This window comes from Frankliniella occidentalis, unplaced genomic scaffold (assembly GCF_000697945.3).
Source record: "Frankliniella occidentalis isolate FOCC.00 unplaced genomic scaffold, Focc_3.1 Scaffold3, whole genome shotgun sequence".
NCBI classification, from domain to species: Eukaryota; Metazoa; Arthropoda; class Insecta; order Thysanoptera; family Thripidae; genus Frankliniella; species Frankliniella occidentalis.
Genome location: NW_026267133.1, coordinates 3,398,444 through 3,423,575, shown reverse-complemented (window position 1 = coordinate 3,423,575; position 25,132 = coordinate 3,398,444). Strand labels below are relative to the sequence as shown.

Genomic DNA, 25,132 nt, shown 5'->3' with positions numbered 1-25,132 from the left:
AGGGGGGAGTGTGCGAGGGGTTGATAAAGTTAAAGGGGGTGGCGGCGCAAGCAATGACTCACCACCACCAGATCGCGCGCCAAAAAAGGACAGGAAAGTTCGTATTTGAAACATTTCAAACACAACAACGAGTTAAGTAACTAATAAGATTTATTTTAGGAATAAAGATTAATACACCGTCCCACCTGCGCTTTATTGTCAACTTCATTTTAAACTTTGCCAGAGAAGCGATGAAACTTCTTGTAAGAATCATGAAGTGTTTTAAATATTTCGTTGGAAGCAGATGACATACTTCGAAGGAGGAACTTGATGGCATAGTCGTCAACAATGCTAAGAATAGCATAAGCCATGTTTTGAAAATGAACCTGAAAGAAAGAATACAATGCATAAATACTGCAAGTTAATTGCTAACGGTTTTGAGATGGAAAAAATATGGAATCAAACGTCATACCTTTACAGTTGAGCACAGAGTAATAGTCTCAAATATAGTCATGATGTCTGCAAGAAAATAAGCAGCAACCCTTCGGAAAGATTTCTTGCGTTCAGGTTTTGTTAAAGCATACAGCAACCTAAAAAAAAATAAGTTACAAAAAAGTCAAGAATTTTCTCAACACTGGAGTAACCATCTAAATATCAAATTGTAAATTACTTCTCAACGCCGAAGGCAAGACCCGCAAGTTGTGCACCATCAGAACGAGACAGTTCTGATGTTTGCTTGCTATGATTAGCCAACTGTTTCACAAAATACTGTAACATTTGCATGAAACTTGGAATACAGTCTAAAGTATGAGAAGACCTGTGTAATAACAGTGCTGATAGCACTGACAAGAATTGTGTAGCAAGAAGTATAAAATCCTTTGTTGCTTGGGGCAGAGAAACTTCATGCAACACAGAAATGCACTGATCAATCATTTCCATATCCATTGCCACCTATAACACAAAAATACATAAAGAAAAAAAGTTCTTGTGTGAGAAAGAAATAGAAAAGAAAAAACATATGGTATTAGATTGGATTCAAACCTTGGATGATGACAGAACAGCCTGTAAAAATTCTAGTAGCTGTTGTTGTCGAAGATCAATGAATGGCAATCGCTCAAAAACTGTCCGCAGGGCTTTCAAGCATACTTCATTATTAGCAGCAGGTAAGTTATGGCACTTAAGTAATATAAGCCAGAATAGCATCACATCAGGTGAAGCCTTTTCTTCTTCAGCAACAGCTACAGTTTTCTCCTAGATAGAATAACAACAATAATAATAAATAACAGGTTGTTTTGAAATTGATCTAACTTTGATGAAAGGCAGAAAAGAACCAAAACAATACTTACCACTTTATGTAAGAGGTCATTGACAATAAATGCCATTTCCTCTTGAGAAGCAGATTCAAATATGGCAGTTACAAGCACTTCACTTGGTTTAACAGAAGAAGATAAAAGCAACCAAACATCGTTGAGAAGAGAAGTAGGTAAAGATTCATTCAATTTGTTGCGATTTCTAAAAACTACTAACAGTAAAGTTTCTGCTGCCTTTTGCTCAGATATTTGATTGCTAACAAGAAAAGAAACCTAAGAGGAAAAGAAAGTGGCATTCAATTCCCAAACAAAATCAAAATACAGTTAAATTTCGATTTTCTAATTGTGATTTAGTTGATTTATTCACATAAATGATACTCACAGCACTAGAGCAAAAACTTTCAAGGTGTTCCACAATGGTGTCAATTCCTTTTCCAAATTTGATATTAAAGTCTAGAGTTAAAGCAAATGCATGAAGTGCCTCTTGAGGACTAACAAGCTTATTTTGAATCAGAGCTTCAAATGATTTAGCTAACTTCTTCCTTGCTTTTTTCAGAACTTCCACAGGGTCACTAGGGGACTGAATAAATGATTTAATTATATTCAGATCAATATGAAAATAGATTCAAAATTAGGATTGGCAATTAAATTAAGTTCATACCTCTTCATCATTTTCTAAGGTTTTCTGAGGCCGCACCTAAAAGATTAGTTCAAAACAGTTTTTTAATAATCTACTCCGCAAAGATTATTCAGATATCTTTGAGTTTTAAAATAAATCCACACACACAAACAAAAAAAAGTTACTCACATTTTTTAACTTTTTTTCACAGAGATTTTGCATTATGAGACTACCAACCAGAAGATTTTCTTTTCCAGGCTCATTAACCTTGCCTTTCTTCTTAAGTAGAGCCACCTTTTCGAGGACCTGTTCCTGCGTTTGTTCATGACGCAGGGCATGCCCAAGCACCAGTTCCAACAGGCGTCTACCCACACTGTGATTAACAACAAAATGTGCCAAGCCACTAATTAGAACTCCATAATCCAAATGTCCAGCAAAATCTGGGCTAACCCGCATTCCTCTCTCATATAAACCTGTTTGATGAAGCAAAGCATTATGATTGATTGATAATTAAATTTTAAAGTTAGATTAAAATTTAAATGAATTTAATTAAAACTAAACTCAATATCATAGAATACTAGTAAAAAAAAACACTTACCTAGAAGTAGGTGATCAAATATTAGCTTCATTATTTCATCCTTAACATGAGATGAGGGAAGAGAGGAACAATCAAGAGCGATACTGAGCAAAGAAATGAAAAGAACAGCCTGGTGGCTCGGTGATAAATAGGCCAGAGGCAGGGACCGCATCAGTTGAAGGTGAACTGACACACTAGACAAGTCATACTCCTCTTTTATTGTGGAAACTTCTGAAAAGTAGGTTGGGAAACATGCATTGCTTAAGTATAATCACAGGTTTGATTAAACTTATCTACACAGCATATAATAAAAAACTAACCATTCATATCAATAAGAGCTTTCTCCATTATGTTTGCTATGGAGGATATGAAAAGGTTTAATTCTTCCTTAGAGTTAGGCAGTTCTTGAACCTCTGCTTGGATTATCAATTCTGTATCAAGTGCTCCTAAGACACTTTTAGAAATCTTCCACATTTTGCCTCCCATTTCATCTCTCTTACGCTTGGAAACCTTCAAACATCTTTTCAAACTTGTCATTGTAGAGCAAATCAGTCCACAAGCAACCAATCTGAAATATTTATTTAAAAATAAGCTATCCGTGTCAATTATTGAATGAGGAAACAGGGTGGATTCAGTAAATTATTTTCTTACCTTTCTTCAACTAACAATGTGATTAGGTTAGATAATAAACTCTCATTTTTACAGCCGATGAGACAAGAAGCTATACTGTCTGATAGGGCAACAAGGTCAGAAACACTAAGCAAGGGAGACATTAGGATTATGTCAGAGACAGTGCATCGATCAAGCATTGCACTATTAACAGCACCAAGTTTCCCGACAAGCAGTTCACAAGCTCGCTTTGCCACTTCTTTCGGTTTAGATGATTGAGACGCATCAAACATTCTAAGAGCTGACAACAGTTGAAGATCCAGCTTAAGCTGTAGTAAAAGAAGAAGTTCTTACTACATTATACAGGCACCATTTTAAATAAATTACTAAACTTTGTGAGACATTAGAGAAATAAAGCCATACCAGCAGTTCTTTGCAGTTTTCATCTGCACTCTGAAGAGCTAGATCATATATTTTACTCCATTCTTCACTCGTCAAGTAAGGATGCAGATACGATAAGATACCCCCACCAGAGATATTTTTAGTTCCTTCATTTAGATTAGTCTCTACCGAAGCCAATAGATCCTCTCGGCCGATATCAGCATATTGTTGGATCAGTAACGCTTCTGCAGCCCAGTGGTATGAAATTTTAAGGAAAGTGCACAACATAGCTAAATTCTGAAAATTAAAATTGATTTGTTTGTAAAATAAATTAAACTGTGAAATAGCACTAGGAAAAATGGATCTGATACATACCGGTGATTTGCCTTTCAGTAGTAAGCGTCCAAATGAGCTATGATGTTCTTTCAACTGTTTCATAAAATTGCAGTAACCTTGGCGGGCAGGGAAGATGGTACATTGTTCCAACAATCTGACCCCACTCAAAAAGGAGCAGAGAAGTTCACAAACACATTGCAAGAACAAGTCAATGTAGCCACCTATAATGTTTCAATCAAATTAACTATGTTATCAGAAAAACTAAATAAGATAAGACAATTATTAACAGATAGATAAATTCACAAAACTCACTTTTAGAAAATTCAATTCCTTGCGAAGATTGAAGGTAAGGCTGAACACCAACACTATTAAATTGTTCCAAAAAAATAGACAAGGTAGCAATTGAGGATGTGGATGGCATAGTGGTAGCAAATTGAGTTAGCTGTTCTGTTACATTGGCTGGAAGCCAGACTCCTGGATTCATGTTGAGAATATTTGATTCATCTTGATTTTTAAACCCATCCTGGAAATATTTTAAAATTTTAAGCTCTACTCATAAATATACATAAACATAGCAGTTACTGATGTACAAAACAGAGACTAACATGAAGGGATGTCAGGAATATTGTTGTGAAATTGGGAATGCGATTCAATTTCATGTACATGCCAAGGAGATTGGATATAAAAGTTTTGTAGATAGGCTCCTCTTCATCAGTAAGTGGTTTTTCTGTGATTGCTGCCAAAATATTTTTCACATTTGATTCAACTATCATAGGGTTAAGTTTAATAAGTGTTGACATTAGTTCTAGGAAAGAACTTCCAGCTGGAAGACGTGAAGGGCAAGGAAATAAGCTTTCCACAACCATCTGGAACAAAAATAGAAAGTACAGTATTGAATTCTGAGGTGCTCTTTCATCTCAATTTTAGCTCATCTTGAAGAGCTAATGTTTTACACTACCTGGAGCCAGTTGAGAAAACTTGAACCATATATTTCCCCATTCAGAGGAATTTTCCACTGTACTAAAACGAGTGCCATAGCATGGAGTGTGTTCAATGACAATGCTGACAAATCTTTTTCAGCCTTTGTAACAGATTCATTCAGCCTTCCATAGAGACCATGACACTTTGGATTCTTCACATGAAAGCCAACTACATATGACAGTGTTACAGTCATTTTAAAAATCAATGGGTCAGGATTACTCTTTTGGCTTGCCGCAAAAGCCCGAAAAACAGTGCTGACTAAGCTGACAAACAGATCCTCATCAAGTAAATCCCTGGCCTCTCTTAACACTTCAAGTAATCTGAATGGGATCTGATGTTGGTCTATAGATAAAGGTAAATTTGCTGTTGGATCGGCCACTTTTTTTGATTCTTTAAAAACTTCATTGAGAAAATGTGGAAATTCAGAGGATGCCTTAGGAAAAAGAACCTGAAATCAAGTTTGAACCGTTTCAGTAAGCTAGTTCATGGAAAGAATCCAGCAATAGCAGAAAAAGTGTAGAGCAAGAGACCTGTTGGATACATTTGTAGATTTCTGTTGTCAAGGGAGATGGCTGACTGCCTTGGGATTTCAGCAATTTTATCAATGGCATCAAGACAACATTTAAAAATGTTAGACACAATTCATTTCTTAGTATTGTTTGCCTGAAACAAATTGGGAAAGAGATGATTCTGTGAATCCAACAATTTAATGAAATAAGATGAAGCAGTATGGTAAAAATAAGGGAAAAGGAAATACCTGCTGATAGCCTGAATGGTAGACACGCCTCTAACACACAGTGTAATTTGTTCAGGACCAAGGTGAGACAAGGAGCCAAGTATATGGCTCACAAAATTAAAGCATAAAGAAATATTGGTGCGAAAATACCTCTGAAAGCTACTAGCCTCCAAAACAGAGATAGCACATTCTAATAAGGATATGTGGTCAGCTGGTGGTGAATCTTTCTCCAAATGTTTTGATAATGCCTATTTAAACAAATTAACATTAGAAAATATAAAATCAAGCATAAAACCTAATTTTTTTTTTTTTTTAAAGTTTCTTACCTTCACTATATTGGCTTTTGCACTTGGTCGGATGTCAGAAACTCCAAGTCTCTGCATGTGAGAACTTGCAATACATGTTTGGAGGGTGGACCACAACTTCTGAACATCATCGTCAGAACCAACAACACTATCTCGTTTGCTTTTCTTCTTATACTTTCCAGCAATTTTGCAAAACCAATTGATGACAGCTTCCTCTTTTCTTTGAACTGGGAGCTGAGACGATTGAAATGCGTTCTGGGCCAAACATAATCGTTTGGCCAATGGTTCTCCATCGCTGTCTAATCTTTTCAATAGCTCTGATGGAAATACTTTCAATATTACACTCAAACAATCACGAAAAAAGTTAAAAGCACATGCCTTGCAGAGGTTAAGCGAAAGTACGGTTCAGGAAAACAACAAAAACTTGAACTTCACTTTATACTTGATCTTTTAGAGATAAAAGAATTTAAACTGGTAGAATATTTTATGAAAATGAAGCACTGAACCAAGTTCGAAAACTGTTCTTTAAACAAATTTGAACACAAACCTGTTGTTCCAGCCATGCTAGCAGAGGTTAGATGTAAACACCTTCACAATATGAGAAATATGTTTTTACGGAATGAAACTATAATTTTTCATATCAATACCATAGCCTCAATAAAGGCCCCTCAGCTCAGCTCTGAAAAGGAGAAGGGGGGGGGGGTAGGTAGGGGGCGCGGGGCGGGGGGGCGAAGGGGTGAAGGGGTGTGTTTGGATGGAAGGGGGAGGAGGTGATATACGTCACATGACAGGATTTGTTCGAAGCTATTGAAAATAAGCGAAAAGATCAAAACATTCGGAAGAAAATCTTCACAAATTGTGGAGGGTGGAGTGGTGGAGCTGTAAGTACCTCTATTGTGTAAAGGAAGGTTTTTCGGTTGAGTACGCTGTTCATATTGTAATACGAACATGACAAAGTTTATTTACTTGGTCGGTTTTGTACAATCCCCTTTCGGCTACTGCCTTCTGATTCTCACATCATTATAAGTAGAACTCAGGTATTCAAACAAAATTGAGTTCTTCTTTCTTACCATGGAGAACTTGGAAGGATAGCAGTAGATTTGCTCCTTAACATTCATTTGCCGCTTTCCCATTATTGTAGCGCCAAGATGCCTCTTTTCAGACAGAGAGGTTACTATATTAAGTCAGTAAGGTGGTTTCTACTATTTTATTGTATTCAGCTTGTGTATTTTCCCTTTGACTGTTAGGATAGCTCTCCTTATTTGAATCCATGCCATATATCATTGTAAGGGGTAACCTTGCATCATATGATAATCGGTATCCGTGGCGTGTCCTTGTGTCTGGTTTGAAGGGTGAGCCTTTTGGTCCTGCAGTTTGATGTTATTGTGAAAATATAATTTTCTTCTCTTATTTGAAAATTTGTTTTCCTTCGTAGCGGGCGATATTGAACAACTCAGTCGCTTTGCTTCAGGAGGATACTGTGACGACAGTACCATTGTTTATCTTCAACATCCTTGTGTTATTCTGTCAGCGTTGGAAGTACTTGGTTACCAAGTAGTTGCATCATCCTCTACCTCAGTGAAACAAGATTATAATGAGTATATGTGGACTATGAGGAAAGATTTTTCAGAGCCAGAACCAGTGCCTGCACCAATTACTCCAAAACCAAGTAAACATTTTTATTCCCTATGAATTCTTTTTATTAGTGATTATCAGTGAGGTTTATTTTTAAAACGCAAATTTTGATATTTAGGCACTTGAGTAGACGTTTTTCTGCTCATTTGAAACATTGTCATGGCAAGTTCATTTTACTACGTGGCTATCAAGGGTGCCCTAGCTTCTTCTGACTGTGATGCGTTTGGTTTGGATCCTGAAGAAATCTCAGCATTGACTAAGCGATTTCCTAATTCTAAAGCAGTTGTGACCAATGGTCTATCCATCAAAGGTGATGATATTTATAGAAAATTATAAGTTATGGTGCAGGGTGCATATTGCATAATAAATAGTTATAACAATGTATTTTTTCTTATCGTTTTGCAGGGCCACCTTTAACAGTGATAAACACCCTGTGTCAGCTCGGATACAAAGTTGTGTCGTCCACTGGTGAGATTGAAATTACGTGGACTCTTCAGAGAGAAACCAGCGCATGTGAGTGTTTGATGCCTCTGTCTTCACCTGTACGGGGGCCCTTGCATGGTTCAATACTTCTGCAAGAATCTATTGCATAGCTTGAAACAAGTATTCATTATAATAACCTAATTTGAAACGGTCAGTTTAATCAATTTAAATACGTACATAGTTCATTATAGTTTAGCTACGTGTATACATACATTAGTCAGCAGGTAGCTTATCTTGATTTACTTTTGTTGTAGCTATGCTTTCTTAGAAAGAGCAGTATGTTTATACAAACTATACTAACATGAGATGGGGCATTTGTATAGAGTGTAGTAGAAACATTGAAATCTGGACATGTGAAATTTAGCATAGTCATGTTGAGTTGCTCTAATTGCCAAGTTCCCTCCTACATATTTAGTTGTCTATGCATTAGTCTTGAACCCTTCAGCATATTAGGTTGTCTTGTTTCTATTTTGTTTCTTTATTGTAAGACCTGCTCCCCTATATTTATGTTTCAGCAGAGGTTGTCCTGTAGAGCTGCATAGATTTGAAGACTGCTCCAGTTCAATTACTTAAGACTTCACTTGACTTTATGCATTTTTCATACTTCAAATCTTTACTAGTATTTTAATTCACACTTTTATTTGTCCCGCTTCCACCACATCCAATTGGTGTGATACATATTTTGGAATGTGCAGCTCATAAGAGTTTAAAGGTCTGTACAAACATCTGTTTTTATGTTTAAATAAGCTACTTAAATTTCGCAGGACATACAGTATATTCATGTTTACAATTGTGTTACAGAAACCTCAAAATGTGTGATCATGATCATTCATCAGCATCAAGCAATCCCAGTGTACACCAGACTTTTGATGAATTAGAATTTGATAGAAGCTTGGGCAACGCTGGTTAGTGTTGTTTTGTTTGTTATTTGAGTCTATTTTTCATCGTTATTTAAAAATATTTATGTATGTTATCTAAAATCTCTCCGTTTGTCTAGCGTTGTGTGGAGAGGTTGATAAAGTTGTAGAACACCTACGCAAAGGGACCAATGTGAATTCTCTTGATGCTGGAGGGTATGCACCAATCCACTATGCTGCAAGGCAAGGCCATATCAACATTGCAAGGTTGTTGCTAAGCCATGGAGGAGACGTCAACATTCAAACAAGATCTGGTAGAGCAACAGCTCTTCTGCGAGCAGCCTTCTCTGGAAAAAAAGAAATGTGTCAGTTTCTCATAGAAAAAGGAGCTGATGTCAAAGCAGTTGATGATGATGGACAAACAGTTCTTCACAGAGCAGTGAAATCAGGTCATTTGCCCCTAGTAAACTATATTCTTGAAATTGCACCAGAACTCAAAACTCAAGCAGATAAGAGAGGACTTGTACCAATGATTGGAGACTTGTAAACGCCTCAGAATCTTTACTTACTTTGTTTTTAAAGCTCACAAATAATACTAATGATTCAGTGAATTTCAATTTACCATAAACTTAAAGAAAGCAAAATAGTTTCCCTTTTATTTTCATAAATGGTAATAGAGAATAGGACTGATATGTCAGAGTGTAGAATGGTGCTGAATTCATATTCATTAGTTTAATTCAATTTTTTAGGGACAAAAATTATTTGCATGAAATTTGGGAAAGTGGAAACTTGACTTTCAAAGTGATTTACTTTTCCACTTTTGCAGCCCAATCAGCCGGCAGCCGGCTTTCACTCTCATTGCTTATCGTCTTTGGCATATTTTGTATCTTCTAAAATGCTTAAGCACCAATTTTCACTCATGTAGTTAATTTAGTTAAGTGCCATGTTTGAACAGTATTTGTTGTATATTTTTATTGGTCTGAATTGTTTTTGTTATTTTCATTACTGAAAAACTTTGTTTTCTTTTCCCCCTGTTTTTACCACCTATGTTTAATTTATTTGATCTTAGTGCCATTCCTTATCTGCATTTGCAATTCATTCATACAATTCAATTAATCATATCTCCAATGGATTTTTGTTATGCTTCCATATTAAGTGGCAGGCAAATAATGATAATTATTATTCCATTTATTGCAATTGTATCACAATTATTGAAAAAATAAGAAGCCTTTATACATTTTGAATTGTTACTAACAGTTGAATCATATGTAATTGTCCAATGATGCTACACTTTTGGTGTTTATTTTTTTTCTCCTGTTGCTTAATCTTGAGCTTGAGAGACTGTTTCCTACACTGTAAATTATATGTATACTTTTACATCACATTCTGTAAGGTCCATATATATATATATCAGAAACCTATCACAATATCTCTAGCTTAAGCACAATTTTGCCTTCTCCATGTTAATATACGTGGTAGCTCATTCGGTTCAGCTGATGATGTGAAGACATTAAATCCTACACACAATGATATTGGTCACTTTGATTCTTTCACCCCCCCCCTCCCTGGATTAGCCGGATCAGCCGCCCCGAGCCAACAATTCCGTTACGCCCCACACCTGTCTGGCCGATCATCCCCGGGCCGTTCTGTTGGATACGGTGGAAGGCGGAGCTTGTACGGCTGAGATCACTCCTACGACGTTCCCACGATAGGCCATGGTGGGCGCGACGGCGCAGCAGAAGCTGCTGCAGCTGCAGACCGAGGTGGACACTGACGAGGACTGGGCCGGCGGCGTGCTGACCAAGCCCGGCCTCAGCGTCGTGGACGTGTGGCCGGACTGGGCGGGGCCCTGCGTGGCCATGCGCAGCAAGCTCATCAGGTGAGCCCTCCTCTATCGCCGGTGTCGACGACCACCCCGGCTGAAGCTTACCCCCCCCCCCCCGCCCCTTTCAGGTTCAAGCTGACGGAGGGCGGTGACAACGTGCACCTGTTCTCCGCCAACGCGTCCGCCATCGAGGCGCTGTCCCGCTTCCGGGAGCACTCGGAGCCGACGTGGCTGCTGTTCGGCAGCGGACACCTGGTGTGCGTGTACATCGGCTGCGACTGTCCGCACCTGCTCAGGCTGGTGAGACGCCCCACCGGTAGCCGATGACGTCCACTTTGGAAATTCACAAAATTCGTCGAAATTCATTAAAATTAACCGGGAATGCAAGCTTGATATTTCGTAAAGTTCGACCAAAATTTCAGAAAATTAACCATAGTTCTTGAAATTTAATCAAAATTATATGAAATTCGAGCCGGTGAGTTAGGCAGGCACTCGCGACCCCGGCCGCAGGTGGAGCGCGAGATGCTCAAGGAGCAGCGGGTGCTGCGCGGCGAGGCGCGGCGCAGGGTGCTGTCCGTGGACAAGACGACGCCGGCCGAGAAGCAGCGCCAGGACGCGCAGCGCGCCCGGGACAACCTGGCGCGCCAGGAGGAGAAGGACCGCACGGACGCGGCCTGGAGGGACATCCGCATGCGGCAGTACCGGCGGCTGGCGGACGCGCTGCCCAACCACACCGTGGTGCTGTTCCTGCCGCACGCCCTGGAGCAGGGCGGGCTGCCCCCAGGGCTGCCCGAGGTGGCGCTTCCGCTCCTAGACGCGTGGCGCGCCATGGGCGTGCACGTGCTGCAGTCGCGCCGCGTGGCCGTGAGCGCCGAGATGGCGGACGAGCTGTTCTGGGAGCGGCGCCTGCCGCAGCACGCCGCGCTCGTCGAGAGCCTGCAGGCCGCCGCCGGCCTCTGCGTCGCGCTGCTGCTGCGCAAGGGCCGCCCGCCCGCCGAGGCGGACGAGGACGCCGAGGACGAGGACGCCGGCGGCCAGGGCGACGCGCCCAGGATGCCCGGCGGCGAGGACGACGACGACGACGAGGACCTGATGCGGCCGGGGCTGCTCGAGCGGCTCGTGGCCGAGACCGTGTACGGCTTCTTCCCCGGCTCGGCCAGCACCTCGGCGCGCAACGACTCGCTGTCCGAGTTCTTCTCGCCGGTGGGCGGCGGCAGCCCGAGTCCCGGCGGCAGCCCCCTCGGCGACAACCTCCCGGCCGGCACGCCGGGCACGCCTCTGCCGCAGGCCTCGCCGCCGCTGCAGACCTCGCCCCTGCTCTCGGCCATGTCCACGGCCTCGGCCGGCCAGTACCGCCGCAGCACGGCCAGCTGGGTGCGGCAGAGCACGCTCAACCTCGGGCCCGACCCGGGCGACGCCGACCCCGAGGAGTGGGACGACCACGACGAGTACGAGGGCAGCCCGTCTAACGGCAGCCAGGTGAGGGACCACACGTGTGCGTTGCAGCGAGTCCGAGGGTTTACTATAACGAAGGATAAAATTCGCGATCGCTCAAATCAGGATTCATAGCGCGGAGTTTTAATTTGCCGTGGGTATCGCGGAGAGCCCCTGGGGGATAGGCAGGTCGCCGCCGTGCGACGCAGCGCGCCGGGGCGGGTAGCCTACCCTGCGGTCCGCAGGGGCTCGGTGTCCGCGTGACGCTGGCTCATGCGTGTTGTGCGCGCCGCGCGCAGTCCTGGCCCAAGGAGCTGCGGCCCGTGGTGGACAGCGTGGCGGCCGCGCTGCTGCGCCGCGTGTCAAGCCTCAGGACGAGCTTCGTGCTGCCCGGGGTGTGGACGCCGCTCACGTCGCTGAGCAAGGCGGCCGCCCTGCGGGTCCTGTTCGGCGGCCTCGCCATGCAGCACTACGAGCCGGAGGAGCTGCCGCCCGAGCCGTCCCCGGTCGCCGTCATCGCCTTCCGGGCGAGCAAGCGCGGCCCCATCCTGGAGGCGGCCGCCAACTTCCTGCGCGACGTCGTGTACCTGGGCTTCTTCACGGAGGACAGGAAGCTGCTGGCCGAGGCGCCGGCCGAGTACGACGTCCTGGCGTACAAGGTAAGTGCCGCGACCCGGGTGGGCCGTCCGCCATCCGTGTCCTCCTCGCGCTCCGTGTACATCGCGGTGCTCGGCCGCAGGAGCCCCGGGACCGCCTGGTGCTCGGGCTGTCGCAGCGGAGCGAGGAGCCGCTGCTGGAGCTGGCCACCTTCGGCCCGCTGTACCTCAGCCCCACCCCCAGGCTGGCCGCCAAGGACGTCGAGGAGTTCTTCACGGGCAACGTGCAGCGCGCGCCGCCCCGGCTCGAGGGCCACGGCGAGGTGGACGCGGAGGGCGAGACCGAGGGCCTCTTCATGTACTCCAGGATCCAGCAGGCCGCCCGCCAGCAGGCCGCCGCCAGGCCCCCGGAGCCGCCCCAGCGGGCGGGGTAAGGAGCCGAAACAGGCCAACTCACAACTCACTGTTTATGATATCTATACTCTACAACATTTGCGTTTGCAGTGCTTCCCCTGGCCAGGCGGTCCCACCACCGCCTCCGATGCGGCCCCCAGGACCTCCACCGACACAAGCCGCGCCTGCTCCTCCGGAGCCGAGGCCGTCGGGGACGAGGCTGTCGGCGCACGACGGCGGCGGCCTCGGCCCCAGGCGCCCGTCGGCGGGAGGCTCCAGGGAAGGCCAGCTGCCCACTGTGCTGGAGGACCCCGTGGGCGAGCCGCACGTCGTGGAGCTGAAGCCGGCGTCGTCCGCCACCTCGACGATCAGGAGGAACAGGTCGCTGCACAGCATCGCGTCCAAGTCCGTGCACAGCTTGGGGGTCAAGTCCGTGCACAGCCTGGGGACCAAGTCCGTGCACAGCCTGGGGGCCAAGTCCGTGCACAGCCTGCGGGCCAAGTCCGTGCACAGCCTGGGGGCCAAGTCCGTGCACAGCCTGGCGAGCCTCGCGTCCAGAGCGTCCAGGATCTCCGTGGTGCGGCTACCCTCGGGTTCGACCCAAGGAATCCAAACAACGGTCTCCAGGACGGTCCTGGCCGCGGAGAGAGCGGTGCTCCCTCCGGAGGCGAGGGAGGAGGGGGACTCGGACCATTTCGAGTCCGCGGTGGGCTCCAACCGGGAGCAGGCCTCGGACACGACCCTGGTGCCGGCCGTGGCCGAGGATACGTGAATCGTCGTGTAGTGCTCAAACTATGTCATTTTACATATGTCAGTATGTACTTGTGGAAGTTTGGGTTGTGCCTTTTAGTGATGGCAGGAACGTAGTTGTAATTGTGTGCATTTCTTTTAATGTATTCATAAATACGAGAAAAAAATATGTAATTACTTACGCACCATGCAATGCAGTGTGCGATCACAGATGAATGTGCAGCGCAGAAATAGATTTACTAACGTTTTATAATGCCAATAGTTTCGATAACCTAGGAGCTGCGCTGATGTGTTAGTATTTAACGATTAAAGCGGAGAATACATTTTCCAACAAACTTAAGTTCCCCATTTTTAAATTCCCGCCTCAGCATCAGTTTCGCACAATAAGCAGACTACTGCGGTAGAAATACCAAATATTTATCGTAATTTTTTCAAAATAATAGACTGGTGCTTGGACTAGAAAATGACTGAAAGTGGCAATTGAGTGCAGTGAGGTCCTTGACTGAGTTAGTTACGTGGCTCTGATATGTTACTCACAGAAGCTGTAGCGAATTTTTCATACGTCAGTACGTTAAAATTTCGCATATTATCGTTCATGGCGCCAAACCTCAACCGTCAACCTTTCCATCTCTCTCCCTCTGTTGTCTCTTCTTTTATTTGTTTCGTTTTTATTCCGTTTCACAAACTCGCTTAGAAGTAGAAGTCGGTCGGCAGTCGGCACACTCAACATTAAAACTGATCTATACGTACGTGAAAGAATCAGGCAGGCCTGTCATGATTGGAGGCAAATGGCATAAATAAAATATTTTATTACTGATGATCCTTCAAAATTGTATTTGATCATGATGGGTTCTTTCATACCATTCATTCAGCACCTCAAAGAAATTTGCCTACTTCATGCTCAAACTGTAAGTAAAGTTGATTGTGTACCCGCAGATTAGCTTTGCTGTTATAACTAACGTAATACCTTTTGCTGCCCCCAACTAAGAGATTGGATATTGAGCAAAGATTGGTTTAATTTGAGTCATCACTGCAAAACCATAACTTTTATCAGATTTGTGGATTTTGACGTAATTTGGCTGTGATTGCAGTTATGTCACATAATATGACCAATTCTTGATGAATCTCAGTAACTTGTCCCAGCCGGAAATGCTGTTTATCAATGTCGACATTGAATCAATAACATTGATCTGGCCATTATGTGGTCCAAAATTCAATGTAACTCAGAATTTGACATTGATTTAATGTTGAGTCGACTTTCAATTTCTGGCTGGATGGGTATACTTTCACCTTGTATTCCTTTTCTCCCCATTCAAAGTACAAACCAAACTAGTTATTATTTTTGTGTTTACAGATAACTACAAACAGTCTTGTATGTGACAGAACATCTGAAGACCTGACAGGTGTAACTCCCAATGAATATTTAGTCTTTGAAAAGAGAGAAATTCAGACTAGCCATTTGAAATCTCTAAGTTGCGATGTAACCAAATGCTGTGGACAGGCCTTTAAAACTTTGGCTTGTTTAAGAGAACACAATGAGACTATGGATCATCGGGGTCTAAAAGTGTGCAAGTTTTGTCATGAGCATTTTAAGAAAGAGGACTTATTGAAACACAAGATTGTAGTACACAAGGAAGTTGGAGAAAAATGGAAGTGTGAGGTAAAAGTAGAAGTAAATTTTGATCCAACACTGTTTAAATTTTAATTGCTTTCAATTTTTTTCCCACAGTTATGTAATAAACTTAACTTTTCTAAATGGAGTCTGATGGTGCACATAAACTATCATCACTTGAGGAAGGAAAATACATACAAATGTGGCATTTGTGCTTTAACCTTTCATTGTAGCATTAGTTATGAAAAGCATCTTAAGAAACATAAAATAAGCAAACCAAAGCGTACTATTTTCCCGATTAAATGTTGTGGTAAAATATTTTACAATCAAACATATTATCACCACTTAAAGTCTTTGAGTCATCAGGGCTTAGTGGCCTGTAGAAAATGCAAGATAGTAGTTAAAAAAGAAGCATTAATCAAACACAATGCTGAAATACACCAGTGTGAAGGGAAAAGGACATGTGAGGTAAGCAGGCTTGATATTACTGTCATTTTGTCTTACCCAGTGATTTGTACTTGAGTTTTTTTTATTTTCTGACAGGATTGTAACAAATATTTTAGAACTAGGGATTCTTATGTAAGACACAGAAAAAACATTCACAGCGAGAATGTTCACAAATGCAGTGTTTGTGCTTCAATCTTTTACAATAAAGAAAGTTATGAGAAGCATTGTGAAACTCACAGCAGCATTCCTGTTGAATTGCCCAAAGGATTGTTTAAGTGCTGTGGGATGGTTTTAACCAAGGCTAACTATACACAACATGTTAACTCTTTGACTCACCAGGGTCTAGCAAGTTGCAGAGTTTGCTTTCAAGTTTTTAGGAAAGGTGACCTTGTAAAACACAAGGCAGAGGTGCACCGAGAATTTGAAGGCAAATTGGAATGTGAGGTAGGCAGACTATTTATTACAGTTGACTTATTTTTTATCTTACCGGTACTTCTCAACTTGGTATTGAATTTATGTTTTTCCTTGCAGGATTGCAAAAAATATTTTAAAACTAAAGAAGGTTTTATAACTCACAGAGAACAAAATCACAGCGAAAATGTTTACAGATGTAGTGTTTGTCCTTCAATCTCTTACAGTAGAGACAGTTATGAGAAGCATTGTGAAACTCACAGAAACAATTCAGAAATAACAACAGATCCCACTAAATTGCTGAAAGGACTGGTTCAATGCTGTGGAAAGGTGTTCCCCAAAGCTAATTATCAACCGCACCTTAGGACTTTGGCTCACCAGGGTCTTGTGACTTGTGGACTTTGCCACAAAGTCTTTAAGAAAGAAGTTCTAGTAAAACACAGGGCTGATGTACACCAGGAGATAGAAAAAAAATGGAAGTGTAAGGTAAGGCAAATGTTTTCATCGACTTTAATTGGTTTTATTTGTGTTTTAATTTTACATGCTCAGATTTATTTAAATTTGGTGAGTTTTATATCACAATATTACTTCTTTCTCAGGTTTGTAATAAATTATTTTCCTATAGAAAATCCCTAAACGCTCATTTACAATCATCTCATCAGGACCTGCCTGCTCAGGCATATTTATGCCAAATTTGTGGGAAAATGTTTATTTCCTATGCAAAAAGAGAGCAGCATTACAAAAAAATGCATCTAGGTGCTAATAAACAAGGAAAAACAACAACAGCATAGCTTGAGTGTAAGTTAATCTAACATTCTCGATTATAGAGCTGTGTTGCAGTTTGCAATCCAATTTACTAACAGTCCTACTGTTCTATGGGATTTTATTCTACTCTGTATGCATTTTGCAGTAAGAAAACAGTTTATTCTTTAATTTTTTGTTCTTAAATATTTATTTGAAGTGCATGATATGAGTTTGAGGAACAATCTGTCTTATACAAAACTCATGATAACATCAAATGAAGTTTCATACAATGCTAGGATGTAATCCACACCGGGCCTTGTGCTGCTGGCCTTTGAGTCTAAGTTTAAAATACACAAATGTGAAATAAATTTTTTTTAAATTGTTATTTTTTGTTGAATTTTTTTTCATTTTTCTCACATTATTTACAACATTGAGACTCAAAAATGCAATTGGTAGATTGTATAGTAATGGGGAAGAAGTGCAAAAAAAAAATACTTACGAAAGCGTGGTGAGGTTCAACAGAGAATGTGAGAGATAGTCGTGAGTTGACCTATGACATTTCTCTCATCTTCATCTTCTCAGACCACCTGAAGGAGCAACACCTTGAGCTGCCAGAAAGCTTGTTGATGGTAGCATCTGAAAACAAATAGACAAACATTATTGTCGTAATCAAAATTAATTAAGGATGTAGATGGACTATAGGCTACACCAAAAACTCAAACAAGGGGATGTACGTCAAGGCTATACTCCCCTCACTGGATGGGAACAGAATTGTGGGAAGGAAAAAAAACCTGTGAGAGTGTTCCAATATGAAAGCAAATGAAAGGGAATTTATTTTAAATCAACTGAAATAGTGTTAAATTTCTTGAACAGCCAAAGACGATCTAAGACAGAATATTAAAAAATCAGTGGGTAATTTGTATGAATATAAAAGAAGGTTGTTCAGAACAAAGGTTCTGAAGGTCAGACTTTGAGTACTTACAATCACACTCGGCTTCAGAGTACTACTTCGGCTAGCCACTGCTAATAGCGCTGTCTGGTGGTTGGCACGCCTGACTTCTCGACTGGGAATACCCCTCTGGGCCCGCGATGCCCTCGATGCGCGCGCACCCGCGTTGCAGCCTTCCCCCCCCCCCCTCCTTACGCCCCCCTACGTCCTCACACACAGCAGTGAGGTCCCGACACAGGGCCTACGGAGGCATTGGACCTGTTCAAACCTGTTGTGCCTGAGCCTGAGTGCTCATTGTTCTCAAAATGTTTCCCGTGACTTTCCATGAAATAGGAAATCTCAGTGAAGAAGATCGGCAGAAAGGTAAAGTGCCCCTTCATGCCATTTATATCGCCGGGCGCTTATCCTGTTCAAAACTGCGTGTGTACGACCGTGAAGTATTCTATGTTTTGCGCATGCTGGCTTGTTAAGGCTAGAGTGGCACGAGTTGACTACTATGTCATTTCAAAGTTTTTAACGGTTTATGCATTGTATCATTCACAAGTGTCTTTGGACCAGGGCTCCTCTATTTCTCTTGGTTCTAACTCAGTATATGCCACCCCATGCTCATGTTTGTTAGTGTCAAAATAGTTCAATCTGATTATTATCTTAGTTTGACTGAGTAATTACCATTTTTAATTTTTAGTTATTTTTGATTTTTACCTTGCAGCTTGTGAACAAATTCTTCAAAATTTGGGAAAGAATACTGAAGATGGCAGTAGCTGCCCCAAGCGGAGACGCCTTATGTCTCCACCAGATAGTGGTATCGGCTGTTCAAACTCATTGGATCATCCTCTTGAAGTAATGAAGACCTGTAATGAAGCTGCAGAAAGAGTGGTTCCTTAACTTGTATGTAGTGATTAATACAATCTTTATCTGAACAGACAACCGGGATCCCAAGTGGCATTATACTGGAAGTAAGGATGGAAAATTTTCTGTCTCATCAATCTATGGTTGTGTACTTAAATAAAGATATTAATTTTATCATTGGAGACAATGGGTCAGGGAAAAGTGCAATTTTGACTGCTATTATAGTCGCTCTGGGAGGAAATGCTACCTCAACGGGCCGTGGTATTGCATTAAAAGGTCTGAAATGGTTATCATGTTTAATACAATGACATTTTTACAGTAAGTTTTTCTCAATTGCTGCTAAATATTACTATCTCCTTTCAGATTTTATTCGACGTGGTAGCTCAGTTGCCAAAGTAATATGCATCATTTCCAACAGCCACGAACGTTGGTCTTTCAAAAGAGAAATTTATGGCCGGAAAATATTAATTGAAAGAACATTGTTGATGGAAGGAGCATCTCGTATTAAAATTAAGTCAGAATCAGGTAAGTGCCATAGCTCACAATTGAGTAACAGAAAAATGTATAGCCCCCTTTTGTTAATTTCTTTTATTTTTGAGAAGCTACCGCCCTTTCCTCTATTCTGTCATCTGTCCTGTGGAGTCTTTGGTTGCTCTGCTTCTTTTGATTTTCTTCCTGTTGTCATAGGAAAACTTGTCTCCACAAAAATGGAAGAATTGAGAGCTATGACTCTAAGACTTGGGATTCAAGTCACAAACCCCATAAGTGTTCTTGATCAGAATTCTGCAAGGCATTTTGTAAATGAGAGTAAGCCGGAAGTAAAATTTGAACTTTTCATGAAGGCAACAAGCTTGCAATCATTAAGCGATGTTATGACTGAAATAGATAGTGATCTAAAAAAAATTTCTCAGGAATTAAATGCAAAAGAAAGGGTAGGATTACCAATTATTTTTTTTTTCTTAACATTCTAGAATGTATTGTTGAGTTTCCAGTGCCTTACTTAAATATTCTCTGCTTTTTAGCAATTGAGAGAAAATAATAAAGAGCTTAATGAAGCTCAGGAAAAGTTAGAAAAACTTAATAGGCTTGAAGAGGATAGAAAAACCTCTTTGATTTTAAAAATGGAATTACTGTGGGCTCAGGTAAGCAAATGACAGAGTGTTTTCATTTTGGTGTTTTTGTTTTGTAATCAACATTGTGAACTAAAATAATTACATACTTTTAGGTCAGAGACTGCAAAAATTTACTGGAATCTGCTGAAAACAATCTAAAAATCACTCTTAAGAAGAAAGAAGAGGTCAGTAATTTTATATCTGGAAGGGAAATCACTGCTGATCCATTTCTTGATAAAATTGAGTATGTATTATTCTTCTTTGTTCCTGGCTGTATCTATAGGTCTAGCTAGATACATTGTTGTTATATGCAGTTTTAGTTATTGCTTATTATATCATCCCATGATAGGTCTTCCAAAAAAGTTGTAGCATCTCTTGACAATCAAAAGAAAGACATTGAAAATGAAAGGAGAAGTCTGCTTGTTTGCTGTAAAGCCCTCAAAAAAAGAGAGAAAGAGATTGTTGAAGATGAATACCAGTCAAAAGTTCAATTGGAAAAGTGTGAAAAGTTTATTTCAGAATACAAATCTGAAATTAAGTCTCAAGAGGAGAGGTAATGGGTCTTCTTATTCCAATGTTTCATTCTACTGCCTGTTTCTTTATTTTATCGGATTCTGCATTGTTAGAATGTTGCCAGAACATGCAAAGAGAAGACGTGAACAGGAAGAAGAGGTAAGTGAAATGCAGAGAAATGCAAAGCAGCTGTTGAAAAACTATGAATCCAAGAAAAGAGAGTTGCAAGACCTCCAGGCCAAAGCTAATGACCTCAGAACCAATCTTATAAAAGTTGATCGTATTCAAATAAGTAATGAGGTAGAATTAGGTAAGTTATGCAGTATGATGAAAACTGTTGTGTCATTAAAAAATAGTACATTATCGTTAATTGTTTCTGTGTGAAATCTTCAGATAGATTGACAAGGTTGCATGTAGGATACATGTCTGCTAAATCTTCCCTATCGCTATTTGGTCCATGTATGACTGAGCTTGTAAGAGCTATTAATAACACCAATGGATTTAAGGAGAAGCCATTGGGCCCTTTAGGTGATTACATGCATGTATGCCTATGCAACAGCAAGTGCACTTGTATTTTACTAAAATTCGGAAATATAAATTGTATTGTACTCAATTTTAATTTTTTGAAATCACTTTAGGTTCTTTTATAGAGTTAAATGATCCCAAATGGGCACTAGCTATCGAAAATGCTATTGGTTCCATTGGTTATGCGTTTGCTGTCACCAGTAAAGAAGATGAGAAACTACTGATGAGCTTGATAAAAAAAATATGTTTGTATGGTCCTAAAATACCTATTAGGCGATTACATATCGCCAGGAATGTAAGTTTTATGTGAGATGACTTCAAAGGCTCTATTGTGTTTTGGAGCTACTACTACTGTTCTTGCAAAATGACATTTGTTTTATTTCATTTTCAACAATATAAATTCTGTTTGTAAGATGACAGTGCCTCTCATACATTTTACTGCATACCACCTAGTCTAGTAAACACCAGAAACTCACCATGGACTCACTTGGAGTCATTTTCCCTTTTTGACTGTTTAATTGAGTCCCTTATGCCTCACTTTGACAGTTAAAAACTGAAAGTGTCTGAGAGTGAGTTTTTTGTGTTTATTGGTAAGAGGTGTTTATGCATTACTCTTTTTGTACAGAATGAATAGCAGTAGTAGCATATAAAACTTCTTTCATACCTATCCATTTTTTGTATGTTTTTTAGCCCATCGACACATCAAAAACTTGTGCACGGACACCTCAGTACGGCAACATTCTTGATATGATTACATTTCGAAATGCTAGAGCTGGCAATGTTTTAATTGAATTGTGTAACTTGGATACAACGTTACTAATTCCTTCTGGGGATGAGTGTTTCACACTGTTATCTAAAAGAGGGTCTGTGCCAAGAAATTGTAGAAGGGCGTACACCCTAGAGGGAGATTACTATAATCCGTCTCCCACATATGGAACTTACTACGGTCATCAGTCAACAGCCAAATACTTAAATTCTTGTGAAGATGTCATACGGTAAGACATATTTTATGATAAGTCATTTTCACCTTCTGATTTTGTGATAAGTAGATAAACTACCTAACCTTGCAGGCAAACCCAGTTTGAAATAAGTGAGACTGAAAAGACACTCAAGGCTACTGAAAAACAATGTTCAGCTCTCAGAGCTGAGCAAAATGTTCTGGATAGTCAGATCAAGCTTTATAATGCTGATACTAAAAAAATGTTGATTGCTTATGATCAAATTCAGGCAAAAATATTAAATTTGAGAGAAGAAACAATACCTGATGTACAAACAGTTGCTTTACTAAGAGATGAAATATCCGAAAAAGAGAAATACATGACTGATTTGAAAGTGAAAATGGATAAACTGCAAACTGAATTGCAAGTTCAACTACCAGAGAAACTCGGAAAATTGAAATCAGAAGATGATGAGTTGCAATTAAAATTGACAGAAATTAATTGCCAGCTAGAAAATTTGTTACATGAGCAAAATGCTTGGATTGATGCAAGGAAAGAACTGGAATCATCACTGCAGGATAAAAAGAACAATTTGGAAAAAATTGCTAAGGAAGAGGGCCAGTTGCGTTTAAAAGTGCAGGAGCTGGAAATTAAGCATACTAAAATGGAGACTGAGTCTAAAAAATATGAATCTCATGTTGTAGACCAATTTGTTGAGCAACTAGACAGATTTACAAGCAAGTTTAACACCAATAGGTAAAACTATGGAGGGATACCTTTACGTACCAAAATCTGAAGTAGATTATAATTTTAATCAATTAATTTTTTTTTTTGTATTTTTTTTTTTTTTGTATTTTGTCAGAGCGGTTAAAACAATTGATAACGAACTCTGTTCAATCAATAAACGAATTAGGCATTTTGAGAAAGCATTTGGCCAGTCTTCAGAAGAATTTGAACAAGATTACCATGAAAAAGTTTTGTCTTTTAATGTTTTGAAAGAACAGTTGGAACACTTAAGGATAAATGCTAAGGTATGTGTATGCTTTGTATTAATAGGTTGTCTTCAGCAATTGCAATTAGATATTATCAGTGTACTCAAAAAATACCTCTCTAACAAGTATACCATTGCCGTCATTATAAATTTCTTGATTACCAACACATTTAACTTATTCAACTTATCAATTGTTCAGTATTTCAAAACTTATATTTGTACAAATTATGAAGGCATTTGGTGACCCTCTAGGGCTGTACACTGACAAATAGTAGGTCCTGAAAGGCTCCTCATGGAAGCAGTAGATGTACAACCGCTAAGTTAAATTTGAAACGCGGAGCTGTTTGGTAAATTCGATATCTGAAATGAAGGTTGATGGTAATACTGGTTCTATTGGAGGGATAACTTGATTGGTTTTCAGTGTAACACCAAAGCTATCAGTTACAAGTTTCTTAAATTTGTGTTCTGTTTCAGACACTGCAGAAAGTATTAAATTTGAGAAAAAAAATATGTCATACAGTCAAAAATATAACTAGTGTAATAGTTTCTCACCAATTTGGCAGGGTCTTACTATCAAGAAATTGCTCTGTAAGTATTAAACATTTCTTAAAATTTTTAACCTTATGTTCAAAGTAACGGAAATTCTTCTAATCCATCATTTTTTCTTTATAGGGAAAAATTGTGGTGAATTTTCAAACAAAAACTTTGGAAATTATTGTTCATCCTATGGATGAAGGAGAAAGGGCAGGGAAAGGAACATCATCATTGTCTGGAGGAGAAAGGTCTTTTGCAACGGTTGCATTCATAATAGCATTGTGGAATGTGACAGACCTTCCGTTCTACTTCCTTGACGAATTTGACGTCTTTCTGGTACTATGCCTTTTCTAAAAGAATAGTATCAATTTTTGCTTTGTTTATTGCGCAACTGTGGGAGCCCCATTTTGATCTTTTCAAATTAAATCAAACTGTTTGCCCCATGCTCATACTAACTGTCAAATTAATTACTCTGCTCACCATCGCCTATCATTTTTCTGTTGTTCTAGGATCCACCAAGCCGTGTGCTTGCTCTTCAGCTTCTTCTGAAATTTGCAAAGCTGAAGCCAGGACATCAATTTGGCTTCATAACACCTCATACGCTTCCTGGAGTTTGTGACTCACCAGAAGTCACAATTTTTAGGTGTGTACACATCAATAACAATTTGGGGGAAGGACTTTTTTTTACTGAAATCTTAGTTATTTTAATTGGAATTTTTGTAGGCTTGCAGATCCTGTACGTCAATGATACATGTTATAAGATACATTTAGATATATGTGCATACATGCAGATCATCAGCAGTGACAAATTGAAATTGTGCATGTGAAGTTGCAACTGTTAAGTAAAGACAGTATTTGTCGTAATTTTATCACAAAATGTTTGATTTGAAATTTTATGCATGTTACTTTTGTTTTTAAAATCTAACTGATTACGTTTTATTATTTACATTTTTTACATAAAAGCTTATGTATGAAAATTAATGAGTCCTGTTGATTGACTTCCAAGCATAAAAACCATTTATTCTGTAATCGCCACTTTGCAAAAGCTGCTTTGTTTTGGGGGGGGGGGGAGCGAAATCACATACATGGGGCAGTTCCAGTCCCTTCAATCTACAGTCGTTTGTTGGTCTCGTTGAAACGTTGTGGGGTCGAATCCGGATGATCGTGGTTGTTTTCGGTTCACATATGTTTTTGGTTATTACTCGAAAGCCAAGTCACATCAACGGCTTTCTGAGCAACAATCAAAATCATGGCGAACATCTCGTGGTGCGGCGGAGGTGGCGACGGTGGCAGCCAGCAGCCAGTTGTAGGCACGCCGGGCCTCGCAAGCGGGAATACCTTGGAGTAGGTAGTATCCTGCAAAGTTCAGGTCCTGCTTTTTCCTACGGCACCGTGCGAAAGCAAGTCAAGGCATGCAAGGCAAAGCCCTGAAAACTTTTTTTAAAAAAAGAAAAAAAATTCAAAACAATAAAAATGTTTTTTTTTTTTTTTAAATTACTGGCGAAAACGTGACTCCGGACTCCGCACCGCAGCCTACGGCGGAGGCCGCACTCCATGCTAGAGGATGCTGGAGGCTGTCGCGTCCTTAGGAGGGGCGATAATGGAAATGATAAAGATTTCGTGTCACGGTACACGAGGAGGGAAAAGGGGAGGGGGGGGGGCAGACTGATTGCACGGCGTGCATCACGTCCCATTGCAGTC

The 25,132-nt window shown here is 40.8% G+C and overlaps 5 protein-coding genes across 12 annotated transcripts; 4 read left to right on the top strand and 1 right to left on the bottom strand.

The window, feature by feature from the left end:
- Positions 1 to 132: 132 nt before the first annotated feature.
- LOC113216347 (uncharacterized) lies at positions 133 to 6,481 on the bottom strand. Of its 2 annotated transcripts, none has more exons than XM_052266859.1 (20): positions 6,381 to 6,481; positions 5,855 to 6,150; positions 5,550 to 5,776; positions 5,323 to 5,455; positions 4,770 to 5,240; positions 4,417 to 4,677; positions 4,124 to 4,334; positions 3,851 to 4,032; positions 3,518 to 3,772; positions 3,137 to 3,423; positions 2,806 to 3,053; positions 2,507 to 2,716; positions 2,098 to 2,381; positions 1,951 to 1,986; positions 1,672 to 1,869; positions 1,326 to 1,562; positions 1,021 to 1,230; positions 650 to 930; positions 452 to 569; positions 133 to 365 (listed from the first exon to the last, which is right to left on the bottom strand). In XM_052266859.1, the coding sequence occupies exons 1-20, from the start codon at positions 6,394 to 6,396 to the stop codon at positions 210 to 212; spliced, it is 4,317 nt and encodes a 1,438-aa protein (XP_052122819.1). In that variant the 5' UTR covers positions 6,397 to 6,481; the 3' UTR covers positions 133 to 209. The 2 variants fall into 2 exon arrangements, with proteins under 2 accessions (XP_052122819.1, XP_052122821.1); XM_052266861.1 differs by having other exon boundaries at positions 2,507 to 2,713.
- Positions 6,482 to 6,562: 81 nt separating this feature from the next.
- On the top strand, positions 6,563 to 10,340 carry LOC113201872 (ankyrin repeat domain-containing protein 39). 6 transcript variants are annotated; one of them, XM_052266930.1, is made up of 7 exons: positions 6,572 to 6,714; positions 7,269 to 7,502; positions 7,587 to 7,778; positions 7,874 to 7,981; positions 8,647 to 8,663; positions 8,753 to 8,856; positions 8,949 to 9,098. In XM_052266930.1, the coding sequence occupies exons 3-6, from the start codon at positions 7,628 to 7,630 to the stop codon at positions 8,768 to 8,770; spliced, it is 294 nt and encodes a 97-aa protein (XP_052122890.1). In that variant the 5' UTR covers positions 6,572 to 6,714; positions 7,269 to 7,502; positions 7,587 to 7,627; the 3' UTR covers positions 8,771 to 8,856; positions 8,949 to 9,098. The 6 variants fall into 6 exon arrangements, with proteins under 6 accessions (XP_026271614.1, XP_052122890.1, XP_026271616.1 ...); XM_026415831.2 differs by lacking the exons at positions 8,753 to 8,856; positions 8,949 to 9,098 and having other exon boundaries at positions 8,467 to 8,658; XM_026415832.2 differs by lacking the exons at positions 8,753 to 8,856; positions 8,949 to 9,098 and having other exon boundaries at positions 6,574 to 6,714; positions 8,470 to 8,658.
- A 59-nt stretch (positions 10,341 to 10,399) lies between these two features.
- On the top strand, positions 10,400 to 14,336 carry LOC113201909 (uncharacterized). The gene is made up of 7 exons (XM_052266778.1): positions 10,400 to 10,687; positions 10,762 to 10,958; positions 11,106 to 11,575; positions 11,921 to 12,112; positions 12,367 to 12,726; positions 12,807 to 13,093; positions 13,168 to 14,336. The coding sequence occupies exons 1-7, from the start codon at positions 10,524 to 10,526 to the stop codon at positions 13,826 to 13,828; spliced, it is 2,331 nt and encodes a 776-aa protein (XP_052122738.1). The 5' UTR covers positions 10,400 to 10,523; the 3' UTR covers positions 13,829 to 14,336.
- Positions 14,337 to 14,496: 160 nt separating this feature from the next.
- LOC113201898 (zinc finger protein 845-like) lies at positions 14,497 to 17,405 on the top strand. 2 transcript variants are annotated; one of them, XM_026415870.2, is made up of 6 exons: positions 14,498 to 14,714; positions 15,161 to 15,466; positions 15,536 to 15,886; positions 15,962 to 16,309; positions 16,397 to 16,762; positions 16,876 to 17,405. In XM_026415870.2, exons 1-6 carry the CDS (start codon positions 14,649 to 14,651, stop codon positions 17,065 to 17,067), a joined length of 1,629 nt encoding a protein of 542 aa, XP_026271655.1. In that variant the 5' UTR covers positions 14,498 to 14,648; the 3' UTR covers positions 17,068 to 17,405. The 2 variants fall into 2 exon arrangements, with proteins under 2 accessions (XP_026271654.1, XP_026271655.1); XM_026415869.2 differs by having other exon boundaries at positions 14,497 to 14,714; positions 15,962 to 16,762.
- Positions 17,406 to 18,171: 766 nt separating this feature from the next.
- LOC113201899 (structural maintenance of chromosomes protein 6) lies at positions 18,172 to 24,412 on the top strand. Its single transcript, XM_026415871.2, has 18 exons — positions 18,172 to 18,332; positions 18,679 to 18,809; positions 18,893 to 19,094; positions 19,182 to 19,343; positions 19,506 to 19,750; positions 19,841 to 19,960; positions 20,044 to 20,174; positions 20,280 to 20,483; positions 20,557 to 20,753; positions 20,837 to 20,971; positions 21,082 to 21,263; positions 21,659 to 21,963; positions 22,039 to 22,662; positions 22,769 to 22,937; positions 23,372 to 23,485; positions 23,570 to 23,767; positions 23,941 to 24,074; positions 24,155 to 24,412. Exons 1-18 carry the CDS (start codon positions 18,275 to 18,277, stop codon positions 24,177 to 24,179), a joined length of 3,336 nt encoding a protein of 1,111 aa, XP_026271656.1. The 5' UTR covers positions 18,172 to 18,274; the 3' UTR covers positions 24,180 to 24,412.
- Positions 24,413 to 25,132: the final 720 nt, after the last annotated feature.

Excerpts from the sequence above, each read along its gene's own strand:
- LOC113201909 (XM_052266778.1), top strand. The coding sequence starts at position 10,524 with ATGGTGGGCGCGACGGCGCAGCAGAAGCTGCTGCAGCTGCAGACCGAG. Across the intron at positions 10,688-10,761 it reads ATGCGCAGCAAGCTCATCAG|GTTCAAGCTGACGGAGGGCG; the intron begins GTGAGCCCTCCT and ends CGCCCCTTTCAG. Across the intron at positions 10,959-11,105 it reads ACGCCCCACCGGTAGCCGAT|CCGGTGAGTTAGGCAGGCAC; the intron begins GACGTCCACTTT and ends ATGAAATTCGAG.
- LOC113201898 (XM_026415869.2), top strand. The coding sequence starts at position 14,649 with ATGATGGGTTCTTTCATACCATTCATTCAGCACCTCAAAGAAATTTGC. Across the intron at positions 15,467-15,535 it reads GAGAAAAATGGAAGTGTGAG|TTATGTAATAAACTTAACTT; the intron begins GTAAAAGTAGAA and ends TTTTTCCCACAG. Across the intron at positions 16,763-16,875 it reads AAAAAAAATGGAAGTGTAAG|GTTTGTAATAAATTATTTTC; the intron begins GTAAGGCAAATG and ends CTTCTTTCTCAG.
- LOC113201872 (XM_052266921.1), top strand. The coding sequence starts at position 8,763 with ATGTGTGATCATGATCATTCATCAGCATCAAGCAATCCCAGTGTACAC. Across the intron at positions 8,857-8,948 it reads TAGAAGCTTGGGCAACGCTG|CGTTGTGTGGAGAGGTTGAT; the intron begins GTTAGTGTTGTT and ends CCGTTTGTCTAG.
- LOC113216347 (XM_052266859.1), bottom strand. Across the intron at positions 3,773-3,850 it reads TACTGAAAGGCAAATCACCG|AATTTAGCTATGTTGTGCAC; the intron begins GTATGTATCAGA and ends TTTAATTTTCAG. Across the intron at positions 1,563-1,671 it reads AAAGTTTTTGCTCTAGTGCT|GTTTCTTTTCTTGTTAGCAA; the intron begins GTGAGTATCATT and ends TTTTCCTCTTAG.
- LOC113201899 (XM_026415871.2), top strand. The coding sequence starts at position 18,275 with ATGTTTCCCGTGACTTTCCATGAAATAGGAAATCTCAGTGAAGAAGAT. Across the intron at positions 20,175-20,279 it reads CCATTTCTTGATAAAATTGA|GTCTTCCAAAAAAGTTGTAG; the intron begins GTATGTATTATT and ends ATCCCATGATAG. Across the intron at positions 23,486-23,569 it reads TACTATCAAGAAATTGCTCT|GGAAAAATTGTGGTGAATTT; the intron begins GTAAGTATTAAA and ends TTTTCTTTATAG.